The 17,205-nt window shown below is 45.3% G+C and overlaps 1 protein-coding gene across 1 annotated transcript in view; it reads right to left on the bottom strand.

Moving 5' to 3' along the window:
• The window catches only part of ECHDC3 (enoyl-CoA hydratase domain containing 3), a 35,367-nt gene that overhangs the window by 4,975 nt on the left and 13,187 nt on the right, over nt 1-17,205 (bottom strand). The window contains exons 2-3 of the mRNA XM_082256578.1: nt 9,643-9,764; nt 7,519-7,616 (exon numbers count right to left, since the gene is read on the bottom strand). Of these exons, the coding sequence (XP_082112704.1) occupies nt 7,519-7,616; nt 9,643-9,764 (220 nt within the window). The remainder of the gene's footprint in view (nt 1-7,518; nt 7,617-9,642; nt 9,765-17,205) is intronic.

Genomic DNA, 17,205 nt, shown 5'->3' with positions numbered 1-17,205 from the left:
CAGGGGGAACCTTCCCCTGCAAGGCATAGGCCTGTTCAATGGTCTGCCTGATCCATTTGGCGATGGTAGAGGCCGAAGCCGCCATGCCCTTCCGAGGACCCTCTGGAAGAACAAACAAGGAGTCCGTCTTACGAAAAGACTCAGTCGATTTAAGGTAAACCCTTATCGCCCGAACAACATCCAGAGAGTGCAATCTCACCTCCTTTGGATGTTTAGGCTTCGTGCACAACGAAGGCAAAACAATATCCTCGTTAAGATGGAATTCCGAAACTCGTTTCGGCAGAAAAGAAGGATTAGGTCGCAAGACCACCCTATCCAAATGAACAACCAGGTACGGAGACTTGCAGGACAAAGCCGCCAGTTCCGACACTCTGCGAGCCGAAGTGATCGCCACCAAAAAGGCGACCTTTTTGGACAACATAGACAACGAGATCTCCCTGATCTGTTCAAAAGGAGCACGTTGTAACACAGATAGAACGAGATTCAAGTCCCAAGGGGGCAAAGGATCCCTCCTAGGAGGAACCAGATGCCGCACACCCTGAATAAAGGTGCCAACCAAGGAGTTGGAAGCCACAGGACGTTGAAACAGAACGGCCAGCGCAGACACCTGACCCTTTATCGTAGCCAGCGCCAAACGCTGATCGACACCCGTCTGAAGGAAAGACAGCACACGGGAAACCGAGTACGTGCGGGGTGAAAACCCCCTGGACTCACACCAGGCAAAATAGGCCTTCCAAGTACGGTAATAAACCTTCCCCGAGGAAGACTTCCTCGCGTTGATCAAAGTATGAACGACCTCTGGAGAGAGACCCTTCTCCTTCAGGACCTCGGTCTCAACAGCCAGGCCGTCAAAGCCAGCGACTGTAAAGCAGGATGGTAAATCGGTCCTTGAGACAGTAGATCGTCTCGAAGAGGCAGACGCCAAGGGGCGTCGACCGCCAGATTCACGAGGTCTGCGTACCAGGACCGGCGAGGCCAGTCCGGTGCCACAAGAATCACCGTGCTGCGTTCCGAGTGTAACCTGCGAAGGAACCTGGACAGCAACTGAATCGGTGGAAACGCGTACATCAGCCTGTACTGATGCCACGGGGCCACTAACGCGTCCGACGCGTCTGCCCGAGGGTCGCGCGTCCTTGCCACGAACCTCTTCACCTTGTAGTTGAGGCGAGACGCGAACAGGTCCACATCTGGAAGACCCCACTTCGCGCACAACATCTGGAAGACAGCCGGGTGGAGAGACCATTCCCCCTGATCCAGGGTCTGGCGACTCAGATAGTCCGCCTGCCAGTTCTCCACTCCCGGAATGTGAACCGCCGTTATCGCCGGGACATGAGTCTCGGCCCAAGATAGAATGTCGGCCACTTCTCGAGCCGCTCGGGCACTCCTGGTGCCCCCTTGGTGGTTGATGTAGGCCACCGCCGTGGCATTGTCCGTCTGCACCCGAACCGGGCAGCCCTGCAGCCGGTCCGTCCAGCGATGAAGACAGAGCCTTATCGCACGCAATTCCAGAATGTTGATCGGGAGGGAAGACTCCCCCTCCGACCAGGTCCCCTGGGCGGACAGAACGCCCAGAACACCACCCCAGCCCGACAGGCTGGCATCCGTGGTGATTACCGTCCACGAGATCGGACGAAACGACTTGCCCCCGGACACCAACGGGGACTGGAGCCACCACAGAAGGTTTTCCCTGGTGCGATGACTCAACGAGATCTGAAGATCCAGAGATTGAGGTCGCCCGTCCCACCTGGACAGGATCTCCGCTTGGAGACCCCGCGTGTGAAACTGCGCGAAAGGAATCGCCTCGAAGGCCGAGACCATCAATCCCAGACATCTCATACACGTCCGCAGAGACAAGTGCGGAACGTCCCTGAGGGACCCGACTTCCTCCTGAAGAGTCCTGAGTTTGTCTTCCGGCAGGAAGACCTTCGCCTGCACCGAGTCCAGTATCATTCCCAGATAGGGGAGACGAACCGACGGACTCAGTGTCGACTTTGGAACATTTATCGTCCAACCAAACTCCTGCAGAGTTTGCATTGTGACAGACAGGTCCTCCTCCAGACCCTGACTGGTCGCAGACCGAACCAGAATGTCGTCCAGATACCCCAGGACAGAAATGCCCTGGGCCCTCAATAATGCCAGAACCGGTGCAAGCACCTTGGTGAAGACCCGCGGAGCCGAGGCGAGACCAAAGGGCAACGCCACGAACTGGTAGTGATCCTCCGCAATGGCAAATCGAAGGTATCTCTGATGACCCTCGAATATGGGGATGTGAAGGTACGCATCCTTCAAATCGATGGAGGCCATGAATTCCCCCGGAACGAGGGCAGCCACCACCGAGCGCAGGGATTCCATGCGGAACTTGCGAACCCGCACAGAGCGGTTCAGAGCCTTCAAGTCCAGAATCGGACGAACCTTGCCCCCTCCTTCCTGGGCACGGTGAACAGATTGGAATAAAACCCCCGAAATCTGTCCCGATGAGGCACCGGAACCACCACTCCCTGAGCCCTTAGGTCCCGCACCGCCAGGTGCAGATCCCGCAGGCGCTCTGGAGACAGTTGAAGATTTGAGGGAAAAAATCTGCTCTCCGGCCGAGAGAGAAACTCGATCTTGTAACCAGATCGAACGATTTCCAGAACCCATCTGTCCCGCACACGGGCCAACCAGGGCTGAAGAAAACCTAGCAAGCGTCCCCCCACCCCAAAACTGGGTGAGGGCGCCCCTTCAGGCCGAACTGTTATGGGCTGCAGGTCCGGATTGGCCGGACTTCTGTTTCCCAGACCAGGGCTTCTTCTGAGAGCCTTGGCCTTTGAACGGTTTGCCCTTGTAGTGCGGCCGAAAGGCACGAAAGGACCCCTGAGGGGGCCGAAAATTAGCATGCTTCTTCCCAGAAGCCCCCTTAGCCTTGGGGAAATGGGGCAAGAGAGTGCTCTTACCCCCGGTGATCCCCTTAATCAACACATCCAGGGACTCCCCAAAAAGGCAAGACCCATCATAAGGCAGATTGGCTAAGGTCTTACGGGAAGATTGGTCCACCGACCAACATTTCAACCAAACCAGGCGGCGAGACAACACCGCCACGCTGTGCACACGTGCAGCCAACGGAATCAGGTCCAGGTCCGCATCACACAGATACATGACACCCTGGTGGATCTGATCCACCATATCCAGGGTCGCCGCCGAGGCCGAATCGGCCACTAGGACGCGCCTAAGCATCTGCGTCCAACTTGCGATCGCCTGGGCCGCCATGAGAGAAGCAAACAGAGCCTTAAGCATAGAACCCGTAACAGAATAAGTATGACGGGCAAGAGACTCCAGTCTCCTATCCGTGGCATCACGGAAAACAGGGGAACCCTCTGCAGGAATCGCAGTGGCTTTGTTCAAAACCGCAATTGCATGATCCACTGGTGGAGGCACACACCACCGTTCATCAGTGGCAGGCGAGAAAGGATAACGCAGCTTGAATTTACTTGGTACCGCAAAAGGCTTGTGCAGATCGCGCCATTGATCCTTAACAGCGCGCTGAAAATCAGCATTGCAGGGAAAAACCTGCGGCGTCCTGCGTTTCCTCTGCGTCCCATAAGCCGCCAAGGCAGCGGGGGGACACACTTCGTCCTGCAAACGTAGCGTCTGCTTAATGGAAGCAATCAACTCATCCATGATTGCAAGCTCTTCAGGCGAGCCAGGGGGAGAATTATCAACCCCCTCAACTTCAGCCTCTACCTCAGACCCCACTAGATCAAGAGAGGAGCGGGACCCCGATAAGGAGGTCCCTGCCAGAACAGCCCCATCACCTTCACCCTCAGAATCAGAGGACAGAGCAACTCTGGGCCGTTTAGTAGATTGAGCAGCCACCAGCATTTGCACCTGGGCAGCAAGGCCAGCCACAATAGTGGCTAAATCCCCCCCTGGGGGGGAAACAGCGGTCCCCTGGCTTTCCACCAATACTGTAGGAAACTTGCCCTCCTGAGAATCCATTGCCCCTGTAATGCCAGACAACCAAGGGTTAACTGCCCCCTTTTAGCAAGCGCGGCAAGCGTAGCCCACCGCACCACACTCAGGCACAATGAGACCCCCACAGGGAATATACAAACTGAATACAGGCAATGGATAGCAAGAACAGAAGGATAAAACCTGAGGAGACCCCGCTGCTGCTGCTGCCTCGATCGGTGTTCCTGGAAAGAGGAAGTGATGCTGCCAGGGCGCTCTATGTAAGCCTATGGAGGCTACAAGAAAATGGCCGCTGTGCATGTAAACCATGCGGCCGGAGCGGGCGCCGGTAAAATGGCGTCGTTTGGCGCCGAAAACGCCGCTCCACAGTGCATAAAAAACACACACATTACATCCCAATATAAGGATACATGTTAGATCGCCGCAGCGATCGCTGTATATGCCCAAACATGCCAAGAAAAAACATGCCCCACAGCACACAGCTTCTCACACTGCCCAGCCTGACACACACAGTGTCATACAGCTCCCCCCCCCCTTGCAGCCCACAGCATGCAGCCGAGAGATAGGGAGACAAAGCAGTGTGATTAAAGGCAGGTTACACAGTCCCAGACTGAGACCCCCCCAGACAGACAGGTCCCCACATAAATACACTTACCTCACATGGCGTGGGGAACCCGCACAGGCGAACAAACCGCTGCACATGAGGCAGGGAGAGTCGCAATTCAAGACGCACACAATGGAGGTTAAGAAACCGCACAGCGTCCGGTGAGGTAGCCACCTCACCAATCATCCCTGCACCGAACAGGGATGGGTCGTTCACTGTGCCAGGAGCGTTACCTGGCTGAACGCTCGATGGCAGACTGGGAAGCCACTGACCCACGACCTGCGACCAGGGGGATCAGCCCGAGACCCAGTCCGCATGATCCTCTTCGTCCGAAGAACTAACTAACGCTGACAAAAATAACAGCTAAGTAAAGATAGAGAGAAAACTCAAACAAAATATTAAAAAGAAGAAAGAGTCTGGGACAGAAAGTCCCAGCACAGAGAGAGCCAGCCACTCCTGACAAGCTAGACATTAAAACTGAGATATGGTTGCAGGAAGTAGGAGGGTATTGACTGAGGGGACCACCCCTTGAGGGTGGGATATGTTAAAGCTTTATTGTTAACATATTCTGTTGCCTAGCTACTCCTTCGGAGCAAAGTCTAATACCCCATATGTGACGAATATGAAGAGGCGGCGACTGTCGGAGGACGTAAGAGAAACTAAGCTTACGGAAGCTGTCACAACTATGATGAACAGTACTTTAGCTAAATATAAACAAGTAGGGTATCCCTAGGTCTGCTTTGATACTCAAAATTAAGACCATCACAGAAAGGTTCTTTTAAATATGTAATATCTGGTCTTCCTTTCTGTCCCCTCCCACCTCACCTTAATCCTCTCTTGCCTAGTCAGGTGAAGATAATCTTCATATTCCTTTTTTCCTTTCTACACTATACACCTTACTGGCTACAAAAGCTTAGTGACATGTCACCAAGGCTTGGGCTCAAGCCTCTAGCCCACTAGGTCTCTGAACTATTGAATGATTTGTCTACTGCATAAATCGAGATGTTCCTGCATTCTACTCAATATTTGCAGACATGCTAATTAATGGCAGATTCGTATTCTACATTGCTTACCGTTATGTTTAATATCTTTTGTTACATTCTCCCAACCCATTATATGCATTAGTCTGAAAGTTGATCTTTATCAGATTAGCTCATGTTTGAATGCCAAATGTGTTCTTCCCTATACTCTTAATTCATGGAAAAGTTTCAAAGAAGTGTATTCCAATCCCAAACTTTTTCTTCGTTTTAGATAGAGTGAGGAAAGGTGTTTTACTGCCCTCTGGAGGGTCTATTAGCGAAATTTACTATTACTTCCTGTCTTGCTGAGGATGTTTTACTATACAGGAAGTGAGAGGAACTCTCTAAGAGCCACACAGACAGAAATAGAAATATATTTTCTTGAATAGAAAAGATAAAGGCTAGAACCTCTGTTAGCTTTTTCCCTGGCCTATCTTGATATTGACATACATTCCCTTCTTCTTCTGTGACAAGTGGGGGCATGATTTTTTTTTTTTTTTTATATACCCTAGTTATGGGTGGTCCTATGGAGTCAGGGTAGGTGGAGTTGATCCCTAGTGTGCTGATATGAAGATAGGGCAGAAACGAAAATCATTTTCTGTAATAAGTGTTTATGAACCTGTTGCAGCTTTCCCATCACTTCCTGCCTGGTGAAACTGTTGTCAGGAAACCAGGATAAATCTCTCTAACAGAGCCCTGGCTTCTTCCTTTTTTTGCTCAAGTCTGTATCTTGATATTAATTTACTCAATAAAATGATTGTACCAGAATCAATTAAAGATTGATGAGTTAGAGTCAATCCCCACTCTATCAAAAGCTAGTAAAAAGTTTTAGGCTTGATGTGTACTTTAACTACTTTAAGACCGCCCACAGTACTTTTACTGCGGGCAGGCGGGTGGGCATGGGCAGGCTGGATTACGTACATGTATGCGATCCAGCCTGTTCTGGGTTAGGGGTGCACAGCATGCTGATCTTGCAATTGCTTTCGGTGCCCGGAGGATCATGTGATCACTATGCTATCACACGATCACAATGTCATCAAAGCTGCTATAAATTAATTTCATAACAGCTGTGATTCCTATAGTGATGCTGTAATTGTCCCACAACTATCACCTGGTACCTGGGCAATTTACAGCACCTCGTACCATGTGATTAGCTGTAGCCAATCACAGATTACTTGTAATCACAGCGATTATGAATGTAACCGAAAATCCCTGATCATCCCCTAAAATAGTACAGTGTCGCTCAGATAAATGTAAAAAAAAAAAAAAAAAAGTTAAAAAAAGATTTGAATAAAAAAAATTATTTTTTTTTTTTTTTAACATACTGTCACCAGTCAAATGATGCTGTTGTACTGCACTGCGGGCAGTATGTAAAAAAAATAAATAAATAAAAAATAAATAAAAAAAAAATGTTTTTTTAATTTCTTAATTTTCCAAAAAACTCCCCATGCCTCTTACTAAATACCTTGGACTTTCTAAAAAGGGGTCATTTGGGGGTATTTGCTCTGTCCTGTCATTTTAAGGGACTCAAGATTAACCGGTTTTCAAATATATATACCATTTTAACCAAAGACATGTAGCAGAATGCATTTTGGTCTACAGTAAATTTATGAAGAAATTTGATTTGTTTTCACTTATATAACGCAAAATAAAAAACCCAGTGGTGATCAAATACCACCAAAAGAAAGCTCTATTTATGGAAAAAAAAAAGGAACATAAATGTAATTTGCATACAGTGTTGCAAGATTGTGCAATTGCCAGTTAAAGTAAGTCAGTGCTGAATAGTAAACAAATGGCCTGGTCATGAAGGGGTAAAACCTTCCAGAGGTGAAGTGGTTAAAGATGCACTTGGTTTTAATTGTCACAGACATTTTCTAATAGCTTCAAATCCAACAATGCAAAAAAAATAAATCGATCTTGATTCGGAATATAAAGAAAAGTGTTTACCTTGACACAAGCATTAAATACTTCTGCGTGATAAGCTTTTCCTTGTGCAGATGTAAATTCTTTCAGATTATGGCCAGAAGAGAAGACAGGGCCTTCAGCTTTAAACCAGACACATAAAATAAATGTTTTTGGTTGCGTGAGAACTAAAAAACAATACAGTACCACGTTTTATTTTTCACAGTCTCTTAATTGTACATGGCTGCAATTGGAACATTTTGTTCTCAGGGTACTGAAAATCTGAAGGCCAAGTACACTTTACACAAGGCTCAGATAGAGGCCTTAAGTGAGCATATCAGTTGATAAAATATGACAAACAATATTCCCAGACACCTAGGGGTTTATTTACTAAAGATAGAGTGTGCAAAATTAGTCACAATTCTGCATAGAAACCAATAAGCTTCCAGGTTTTATTGCCAAAGTTTAATTGAACAAGCTGAGGTTAGAAGCTGATTGGTTTCTATGCAGAAATGTGACTAATTTTGCACTCTCTAGCTTTAGTAAAAAAAAAAAAAAACAAATGTCAAATGTGAACTCATTCTGTATACCTTATTTCCTTCCTTAAAACTTCCTTAAAATGGTGAAGATCCAGTCTTTGTTACTTCCTAATGAATGCACATACAATTTAATGCCCATACACAGTCCTACTGTTTACCTGAACTGCCATGAGAATGCAGCGGTGGCAAACAAAACCTAAAGTTGAATTCCAGGAATGCAGCAACTTTGCAAAAAGTACAGGCACACTGAGTTAAATCCAATTAGGTGCATGCCATCTCCGGGACTTATCTCTTTGACTTATATGTGACAGATTTTTTTGCACTGTTGGAGGATACACTCTGGCTGTGTGAAGAAAGAAGCACACAAATCAGCTATGCCTGTGCCCCCCCCCCCCCCAGCTGTCTATTCACAGAAGACTGTCTTTTGTGAATGAATTCACATAATACAAAGGCTTCTGTGAATGGGTAGAAGGAGGGGAGTAGCAGTATAGCAGTTCCAGTGACTCGGCTCTTGAAGGAAATGAGATGAGACCTCAGTGAGCAGTGTTGGAGCTCCAGAAGTTATCTTCCTGGAGCACAGCAAACCTGTCAGATGTGAAAAACGGAGAAAAGTCTACCTGCGGCAAGCACCTCATTAGACTCAAGTCATGGTGTGCCTGCATTACTGGAATTCAGGTTTAACCTCTCACTTGACAGAGTATGTTTTTTATTCTGTTGGCTTCTCATGCACCGCCACTACTAATCAACCAAAAGTTAGCAAAATGTATACCTATCCTAAGAAACAAGTACAGCTGTCAGTAACATAGGGAGGATATGCTGTATGTCTCTATTGTCCATTGAGGGACACAGCTTGATAATTAAAGAGAAACTCCACTTTTGTTGAGAAAAAAAACAAAACAAAAAACAATTCCTTCTGGATTATCGATGTACATTGCAAGGATTTTTACAACTTTGTTGCAAACTCCTAACTGTTTCTGCTTTGTAGAAACAACTGTTTGTTTGACCATGTCTTTTACATAGTGATCCTGGATCAGAATGACTGGTATATTTTTAATAAGCTGATGTACTTTCAGGGTTTTGTTGCAGTGTCTGCATTCTTTTAGATTGAATTAACCCTTAGGGAGTATCTCCCACTTTACATTTCGCTTCTGGGTACATTTTAGCTAAGGAAGATCAAAGAATGGATGTTCACTGGTCTTTCCTCCCACTACCTAGCAACACCCAGCATACAAGTCCCAACCCCACAGGTGGGACAGCAGAGTCTGGATAGCATGGCAAGGAAGGGTTATGCTTGGGGGGCACACTCTGGGGGTCACAGAAAGCAACTGACTAGCTGTATAGATACCCCAACGGTTTCATAAGAAAGCCAACAGTCGGCTTGTGAAGTGTACACTCTTCCAGGTGGCTGCAGCTGCCGGGTGTGTGTGTAAAACCCCCTGCTGCCACTGTCATTAAGTCGTAAGGCAGTAGTGGTAAAAGGGTTAGGCGACTTAGGGTTATACTAACATTTAGGTAACTTAACTATCATCAAGCTGTATCCCTTAAGGGAAAATGATACCAACAAAGTTCAAGACAGGTTCAAACAAAAAGCATGGAAACATAATATATGTCTACAGAAATATATAGATACCTGCAATTACAATGACTCTTAAATTCACATCATCCACGTCGTATGAAATATCTTTCTGAAGGGACTGCAGCATGTAGAGCGATAAGGCGTTACGTTTCTGTGGGTTATTCATTGTTATTTTCCTGTATAGAAGCACATTTATTTTAGTCTCAATTTACAGATGGAAAAAGAAAGTTAATTGTATCTGTCCTTTAAATTAGAGCTCCACCCAAGACTTCCGCATCCGGATAAAGAGAAGATAAACAATAAGACAAGCACAGAGCAATTATGATGAATGATGTAGAAAATGCTGTAACCCTCAGTAAAGAGAATTCATGTAATAGCCGACTCTGGTAATCTAAACTGTTGTTATGAATTACTGCTTTCTGCAAATCCTTGTTGTCTCTTCTACTGTTTATAGAATAATCCTTAAAGTACACTTAACTGAATTTGAACTGCAGGGCATACTGGAACATTCCCCAACTATTTGTTGGTGCCATGTTGATGTTACTTCAGCAGATTGTGCACTCTATTATGTTTAGACAAATCTACAATATATGTAGGTTTGCAAAGTAACCCACAGAAATTGAATGAGATTCTCTAAAACAAGAGCTAGATACATAAAGTTTAATTTAGTTGTAATGTTTTTTGTAAAATAATTTTGTTTTGTTATTATTTAGCCTGAATTTAGTTGATATTTGGGTTTTGACTGGTCTGAAGTAATGTCACACTAGAAGGTTGGGCATTATGGATTTCCTTACCTTTTAAAACTCAACTGGGCTTAAAAAGGTAAAGTGTTCCTGGGCATAGTACAATCATTTATATCCACATAGAACCTGTACGTGTGTGTTGTGGCGCACTTCAGGGCAGACACATTGTGGCACACTGGGATACAATAAACCAGGAGAGGCAGTGCACCTCTCTTTTATTAACATTACAAATGGCAAAGTGGATCTGCAGAATGTTGCTACGTTTTGCACATCATAATTGTTTCCAACTGCCTTACTGGAGGACCAGCAATGGATGGTCCCAGGTATCAAGCAACATAAATGGGCAAAGTACAGGTTTTAAAGCACCTCAACACTGCTGTATGAGTTTTCAACTCACATTTGAATGTACATTATACCTGCATCGTTTATTGAGCCCTGCATGTTAAAATGTAGCATCACCTTTAGTGCAATTACATTTAGCTTGCACCTTAGCTTGTCTAATGCCACCAACTCACATGCAAATCTTGTCCCCAATCCAGCGAGGCACCACCTAAAGAGCAGAGCAACTTGTCAAAATCTTCTGCGCTAGGCCTATATACAGTATGCATCTCCAATCCTATTAAGAATGTATACTCCATCAAAGAGCATATTATAGGATTTAATAGAGAGTGCACATTACATGCGCGGGTCCAGCACAGAAGTAGTAGTTCTGCTCCTTCATGGGTGATATTTGCTAGAGTGAAGACCGTAAAGTATAAAGTTTGTGGGGCATGGGAGGCAGGCCAAGTTATAAAAAAAAGTGTATATAAAACACAGAGGTGTAATTGTACCTGCTAAAGTCACCTTCTCTAATCCAGGGCCTACTCTACCTCCCACATCGACAGGCATTTCCAAAATTTATGCTGGAGTGTCGTGGCCCCATCACGAGTCTCATGATTAAATTCACTATTTAAACTCAAGCAATGACATCACGTCCTACTTGGGTTTCAAACAGGAATTGAATCATGTGACACAGAGTCTACATTGCTCCCCTAAACTACTGAAGCCTTTTTCCTCTGCCGACTCCTGCAACCCATGTATCTGCAATACTATGTTTTAGCTAAACTTACAGTCTCTGCTGCATCCCCAATGCACCCCTGCAACAGCCACTAACTATGTATCTCGGCTGCACCTCTGCAATATGCAGAGACTCTGCTTCACTCACTGCCCCATTGCAACATCCAAAGACTCTGCTGCATCCCCGCTGCACCTCAGCTACCCCTGCATCTCCACTGAACCTCAACTGCAGCTATAGTCTCAGCCACGCCCCAGTTGCCACTGCAGCCTCTGGTACATCCTCAGTTTCTTCTGCACCCCAGCAGCAACCACAGTTTTTGCTGCGCCCACAGGATCCATGGCATTTCATTTCATCTCCACCAGACGCTTCTGCAATACCCACAGCCTCATCCTCTCCTGTTGCCTTTGCACCCACAGCCTCCATATTCTCCCCTGCTTCTAGCTGCCCAGTGCATTGGGCTTCTTTCACATTCCAATTCCTAGTCACCTGGAACCTACCCTGTTCCGCTTCTATGAATGCCTGTTGAGTTACCTGGGGGGAGCCTGCAACAAAGCCCAAACTCCTGTGAGGTAGTCCATGGGGGAACACTAGTTACCTTATAGACTCCACTCTCAGGGAAAACAGCCACACAGAGGAGCAGGTTCTACATCTCAGAATGTGACAGCACCCTAACTCAGAGTATAAATCCACAGTTAAGAACAGAACTGCGGATGCCCGGAATTTTACTTCAATTACATTCGAAGAAAAGTACTGGACCGACTACACTTAAAGGCTAACTCCCCTTTCGTAGGAAAACAATTCGCAAAAACAAAATGCAAATAGCGTATACGATTGGGACACAAGTCTAATTGTAATTGAATGTTTTTAAAAATGACCTTTCCTTTTTTATCTGCAGTGCTGTAATCCTCTGTGAAATGCAATGCAATATGGCTACCTGGAGGAGTTCTGTACACAGATGGTGAATGGAACCCCCACAGGGATGTCATTTCCTGCTTGTGTTTTTGGGTGATTGATTTTCCTAGATGTCTGCACTAAGATACAAATAAGATTTTGAACTTCCCCTTTAACAAATATGTCATTTTTAGTGAGACACTTCCAAGGGAAATTACGTCTAAAGGGATGCAAACCATGACAATTTCCTCATTAGAACCCTGCAAGTGCACCAGCTAATAAATAAATATAAAACCACTCCCATACAGATTTATTCTGTACATAGACACAGAGAAACAAATAGCTATTTCTTCAGAATAACAAGAGGTAGGAATCTGAAACAAAGATTGTTAAAATCCCTGCAATGTACATGGATCACCCAGAGGGGAATGTTTTTTTTTTTTTTTTTAACAAAAGTGGAGTTACTCTTTAAGCATGAAATTTGATTTCTGGGGATGTTCTTTATGCAAACAGTGTACAGAACCTTCCCAGTATTTTGCCATGGCTAATTTTTGACAGTTTAAAAAAATCATAGCTAAATGCCGAATGGAATGGAGAACTAATTATTCATCACATTCCATTGAAAAATGTCTAGCAAGTGTATGGGTTTTACTGATTTTTGTAAAGACTTTTTTTTGTATACAGAAATACAAATTGCTGCAACCCAGGGAAACCAGATTTGAACTTTTATCAATTTGAAGCAACAGATAGAAGTCTGCTAATTGGTTATTTATTGCTCTTTGCTTTGTTAAAAAAAAAGTGCAGTTTCCATGAACAATCAATTATACAGTATAACCTCCATGGCCTAGTTGTGAGGATTTACAGCTGTAAAGTCCATCAGCAGTTTGATGTACTTGCTACCCAGGACGGTCTCCAAAGATTTCTCAATGTCAAAGAAGTAGGCTGAAGTACATAGAGGCAGCAAGGAAAAAAAGCATCAAGAGGGCATTTTACTTGTTAGCAATCCTGTCTTACAAGAGTATCCTTACCTTAAAACATCAATGTGGTGGATTTAGAAAAAGTAGAGTAAAGAAAATGGTACCTTCTAGCATACAATTAGAATAAAGGATAAGTTCACCTTTGTAAAAAAAATGAAATAAATAAATAATATTAAAATGCACATCTTTTGCATGCATTTGTTTTTTTTTACTAGGAGCCTGCAAAGCATTGCGCCCGCGATCAGCAGATCACGGGTTCTATGCAGGGCTCTTGTAGACATTCTGTGTAAGTTGTCTGATCGTACCTCATAAGGGCAGGCATTTACACACTGCCAGGAAGTTTCAATGAACCACCAGAGTGCTTAACAGCGCCGCGGTAGTTAATTGAAAACTACAAACTGACAGCTGCAAAGGCTGTCGGTACTTGTGTTTTCACGTTCACAGAACTCTTTGAATGAATGACGTGGGCGGATCCCCAAAAAGCTGCATTTTTTTTTTTTAATTGTGAAAGTGAACAGGGGATTGGGGGTGGGGTGCAAGGGCCGGTGCTACAGTAGCATGTTACACCCTGAATATGGAAACATGTTACAAAAGGCAAACTTATACTTTAAATAATGCATTCTTTGGGAGAATGAACCAAGGCATCTCATTAGCTGCCGCTGGCTCCACAGCTCCACTTGTCATGAATCAGCTCTATAGTCTCATATCAGTGTATATACCATTGACTTTTACACCAAGAAAACGAAGCAGTTATCAACTCACACATATATAATCACAAAAACCCATTGACACGTGCATGCACATAATAATGTGCAGTATTGCACTTTGCATTTGCCTATTTATTTCCTTTGGTCTTTAATGAGTTCCAATGCAAAAACAAAAATAAAAACTGCACTGCAACCAGATCACATGGTACTTATATACCATGCGATCCGATGCAGGCAAACACACTGGGCTTGCAACCTCCATTTGGGGTCGTTAACACTGACACCTGCTGCACATCACAACTACAGTGCATTTCGAGCGTGGTGCAAGGAAATTTGGATAGAATGCAGGTTTACCACACCATGTTCTGGTGTAAACGGGCACTTAAATCGCGAAGAAGTTGCACTAGATAAACACACCTGAAATGGGATCAAAATCGCATTGTGCTAGAGTGAACCTTAATTCTGGCCTCAATTCTGTGCTGGCACAATAGTTACAAAGTAAAACAAAAGACCTGGTAGATCTTCCTATACACATGTATCAATTTAGAGATTGTAGTAAGTAGAATGTATCTCAGTCTAGATGCAGGGAAGTCCAATAACATAGCTCATTCTTGGATTTCCCTGAATCTAGACCAGGGTTTCTTAACCTTTTTATCTTTAAGGAACTCCTAGCAAAAAGTTAGGGATCTCGGGGAACCCCTGAAATGTTCACATCTACAGCTCATGGAACATTGGTGTGATCAGTGAGCTGTTGATATAACATTTATTTTTATAAATAGCATTAAATAAGAGAATCCATAAATGTACCTATTTAATTTGAAACCTGTACTTGCTGTTTTCTGCATAAATGCTCAATTCTAAGTGGAACTTGAGATAATCAGTGTACCGGGCGCAACAGGGGGGAGTACAGGGGGTCAGGAAGGCACAGTACACGAGGGCAGCATGGAACATTAAATGACAGCAGGGCACATTACATGGGAGCAGGGCACACAGCAGGACACATTACGTGGGATTTGGGCACATTACGAGGTGGGAGCAGGGCACACAGCAGGACACATTACATGAGAGCAGGGCACACAGCAGGGTACATTACATGGGATCAGAGCACAGCAGGGCACATTACATGGGGGCAGGGTATATTACATAAGAGCAGGGCACATTACATGGGAGCAGGGCACATTACATGGGAGCAGGGCACACAGCAGGGCACACAGCAGGGCACATTATATGAGAGCAGGGCATATTACATGGGATCCGGGCCCACAGCAGGGCGCATTACATGAGAGCAGAGCACATTACATGGGATCAGGGCACACAGCAGGGCACATTACATGGGATCTAGGCACACAGCAGGGCACACTACATGACAGCAGGGCATGGAGCAGGGCACATTACATGAGAGCAGGGCACATTACATGGAATCAGGGCATGAACAGGGCACATTACATGGGATCAGGGCACACAGCAGGGCAGCAGTCCCCTTTATATGCCGAGCTAAGCAGGGAAGCAGCTGTGATCAGTTCACCTCTAGCGTGGTGTTCCCCACCAGCCCCTCCCCTAGTGTCCATCCTAGGTAATGTCGCATACAAGTACCTGGGATGGACAAGAAGGTAGGAGGTGACCTGCGCTTCACAGCCAAAAGTATCACAGCCGCTTGCCTGCGTAGCTTTTACAGTGTCAGCAGTGTGAATGCAATCTACCCGTCAGCTGCCTGCGATTGAGGTGTAGATTGAGGGGCACTCCTGGGGATCTCTTGTGGAACCCTAGGGTTCCATGAAACCTCAGTTTAGAAACCCTGTTCTAGACCAGTGTTTCTCAACCTTTTTTCAGTCAAGGCACCCCTTAAAAACTTTGGACAATTTCAAGGCACCCTTTTAAAATAAGGAACAGTCTAGAGGCGCCCCATTCTAAAATGGTAAAAGCTTTGCTAAAAGTTATACATAATGCAGCAACATCCACAAGTCCAAGTAGGACACTCAACATTAGAGGCGATTCCAATGTTTCTGTTTTTCCTCAGTTTTTCTTCATCACTTGGCTAATGTAACGCCAACGCTGATAGAGTGAGGCAGGGGAGGGTCAAACAAGGATGCTATGCAGGCAACTGACATCCTCCTTATCAACTGATGATGCAAATCTGTGACTTTGTGTACCCTAAAATGCAGACTTTATCCCCACGCTGGCTCATATACAAGTTTTGGGCAATTTTTAGGCATTTTTCCAAGGCACCCCTGAAGGAACCTCAGGGCACACCAGGGTGCCTTGGCACCGTGGTTGAAAAAGGCTGTTCTAGACTGTGAGACATTCTACTTGTTACAATCTCTAAATTGATACATGTACAGTGGGTACGGAAAGTATTCAGACCCCCTTAAATTTTTCACTCTTTGTTATATTGCAGCCATTTGCTAAAATCATTTAAGTTCATTCTTCTTCCTCATGAATGTACACATAGCACCCCATACTGACAGAAAAACACAGAATTGTTGACATTGTTGCAGATTTATTAAAAAAGAAAAACTGAAATATCACATGGTCCTAAGTATTCAGACCCTTTGCTCAGTATTTAGTAGAAGCCCCCTTTTGATCTAATACAGCCAGGAGTCTTTTTGGGAAAGATGCAACAAGTCTTTCACACCTGGATTTGGGGATCTTCTGCCATTCCTCCTTGCAGATCCTCTCCAGTTCTGTCAGGTTGGATGGTAAACGTTGGTGGACAGCCATTTTTAGGTCTCTCCAGAGATGCTCAATTGGGTTTAAGTCAGGGCTCTGGCTGGGCAATTCAAGAACAGTCACGGAGTTGTTGTGAAGCCACTCCTTCGTTATTTTAGCTGTGTGCTTAGGGTCATTGACTTGTTGGAAGGTAAACCTTCGGCCCAGTCTGAGGTCCAGAGCACTCTGGAGAAGGTTTTTGTCCAGGATATCCCTGTACTTGGCCGCATTCATCTTTCCCTCGATTGCAACCAGTCGTCCTGTCCCTGCAGCTGAAAAACACCCCCACAGCATGATGCTGCCACCACCATGCTTCACTGTTGGGACTGTATTAGACAGGTGATGAGCAGTGCCTGGTTTTCTCCACACATACCGCTTAGAATTAAGGCCAAAAAGTTCTATTTTGGTCCCATCAGACCAGAGAATCTTATTTCTCACCATCTTGGAGTCCTTCAGGTGTTTTTTTTAGCAAACTCCATGCGGGCTTTCATGTGTCTTACACTGAGGAGAGGCTTCTGTCGGGCCACTCTGCCATA

Source organism: Pelophylax lessonae (genome assembly GCF_965119305.1).
Source record: "Pelophylax lessonae genome assembly, chromosome: 4".
Lineage (NCBI taxonomy): Eukaryota > Metazoa > Chordata > Amphibia > Anura > Ranidae > Pelophylax > Pelophylax lessonae.
This window is presented reverse-complemented; position numbering and strand designations above follow the sequence as displayed.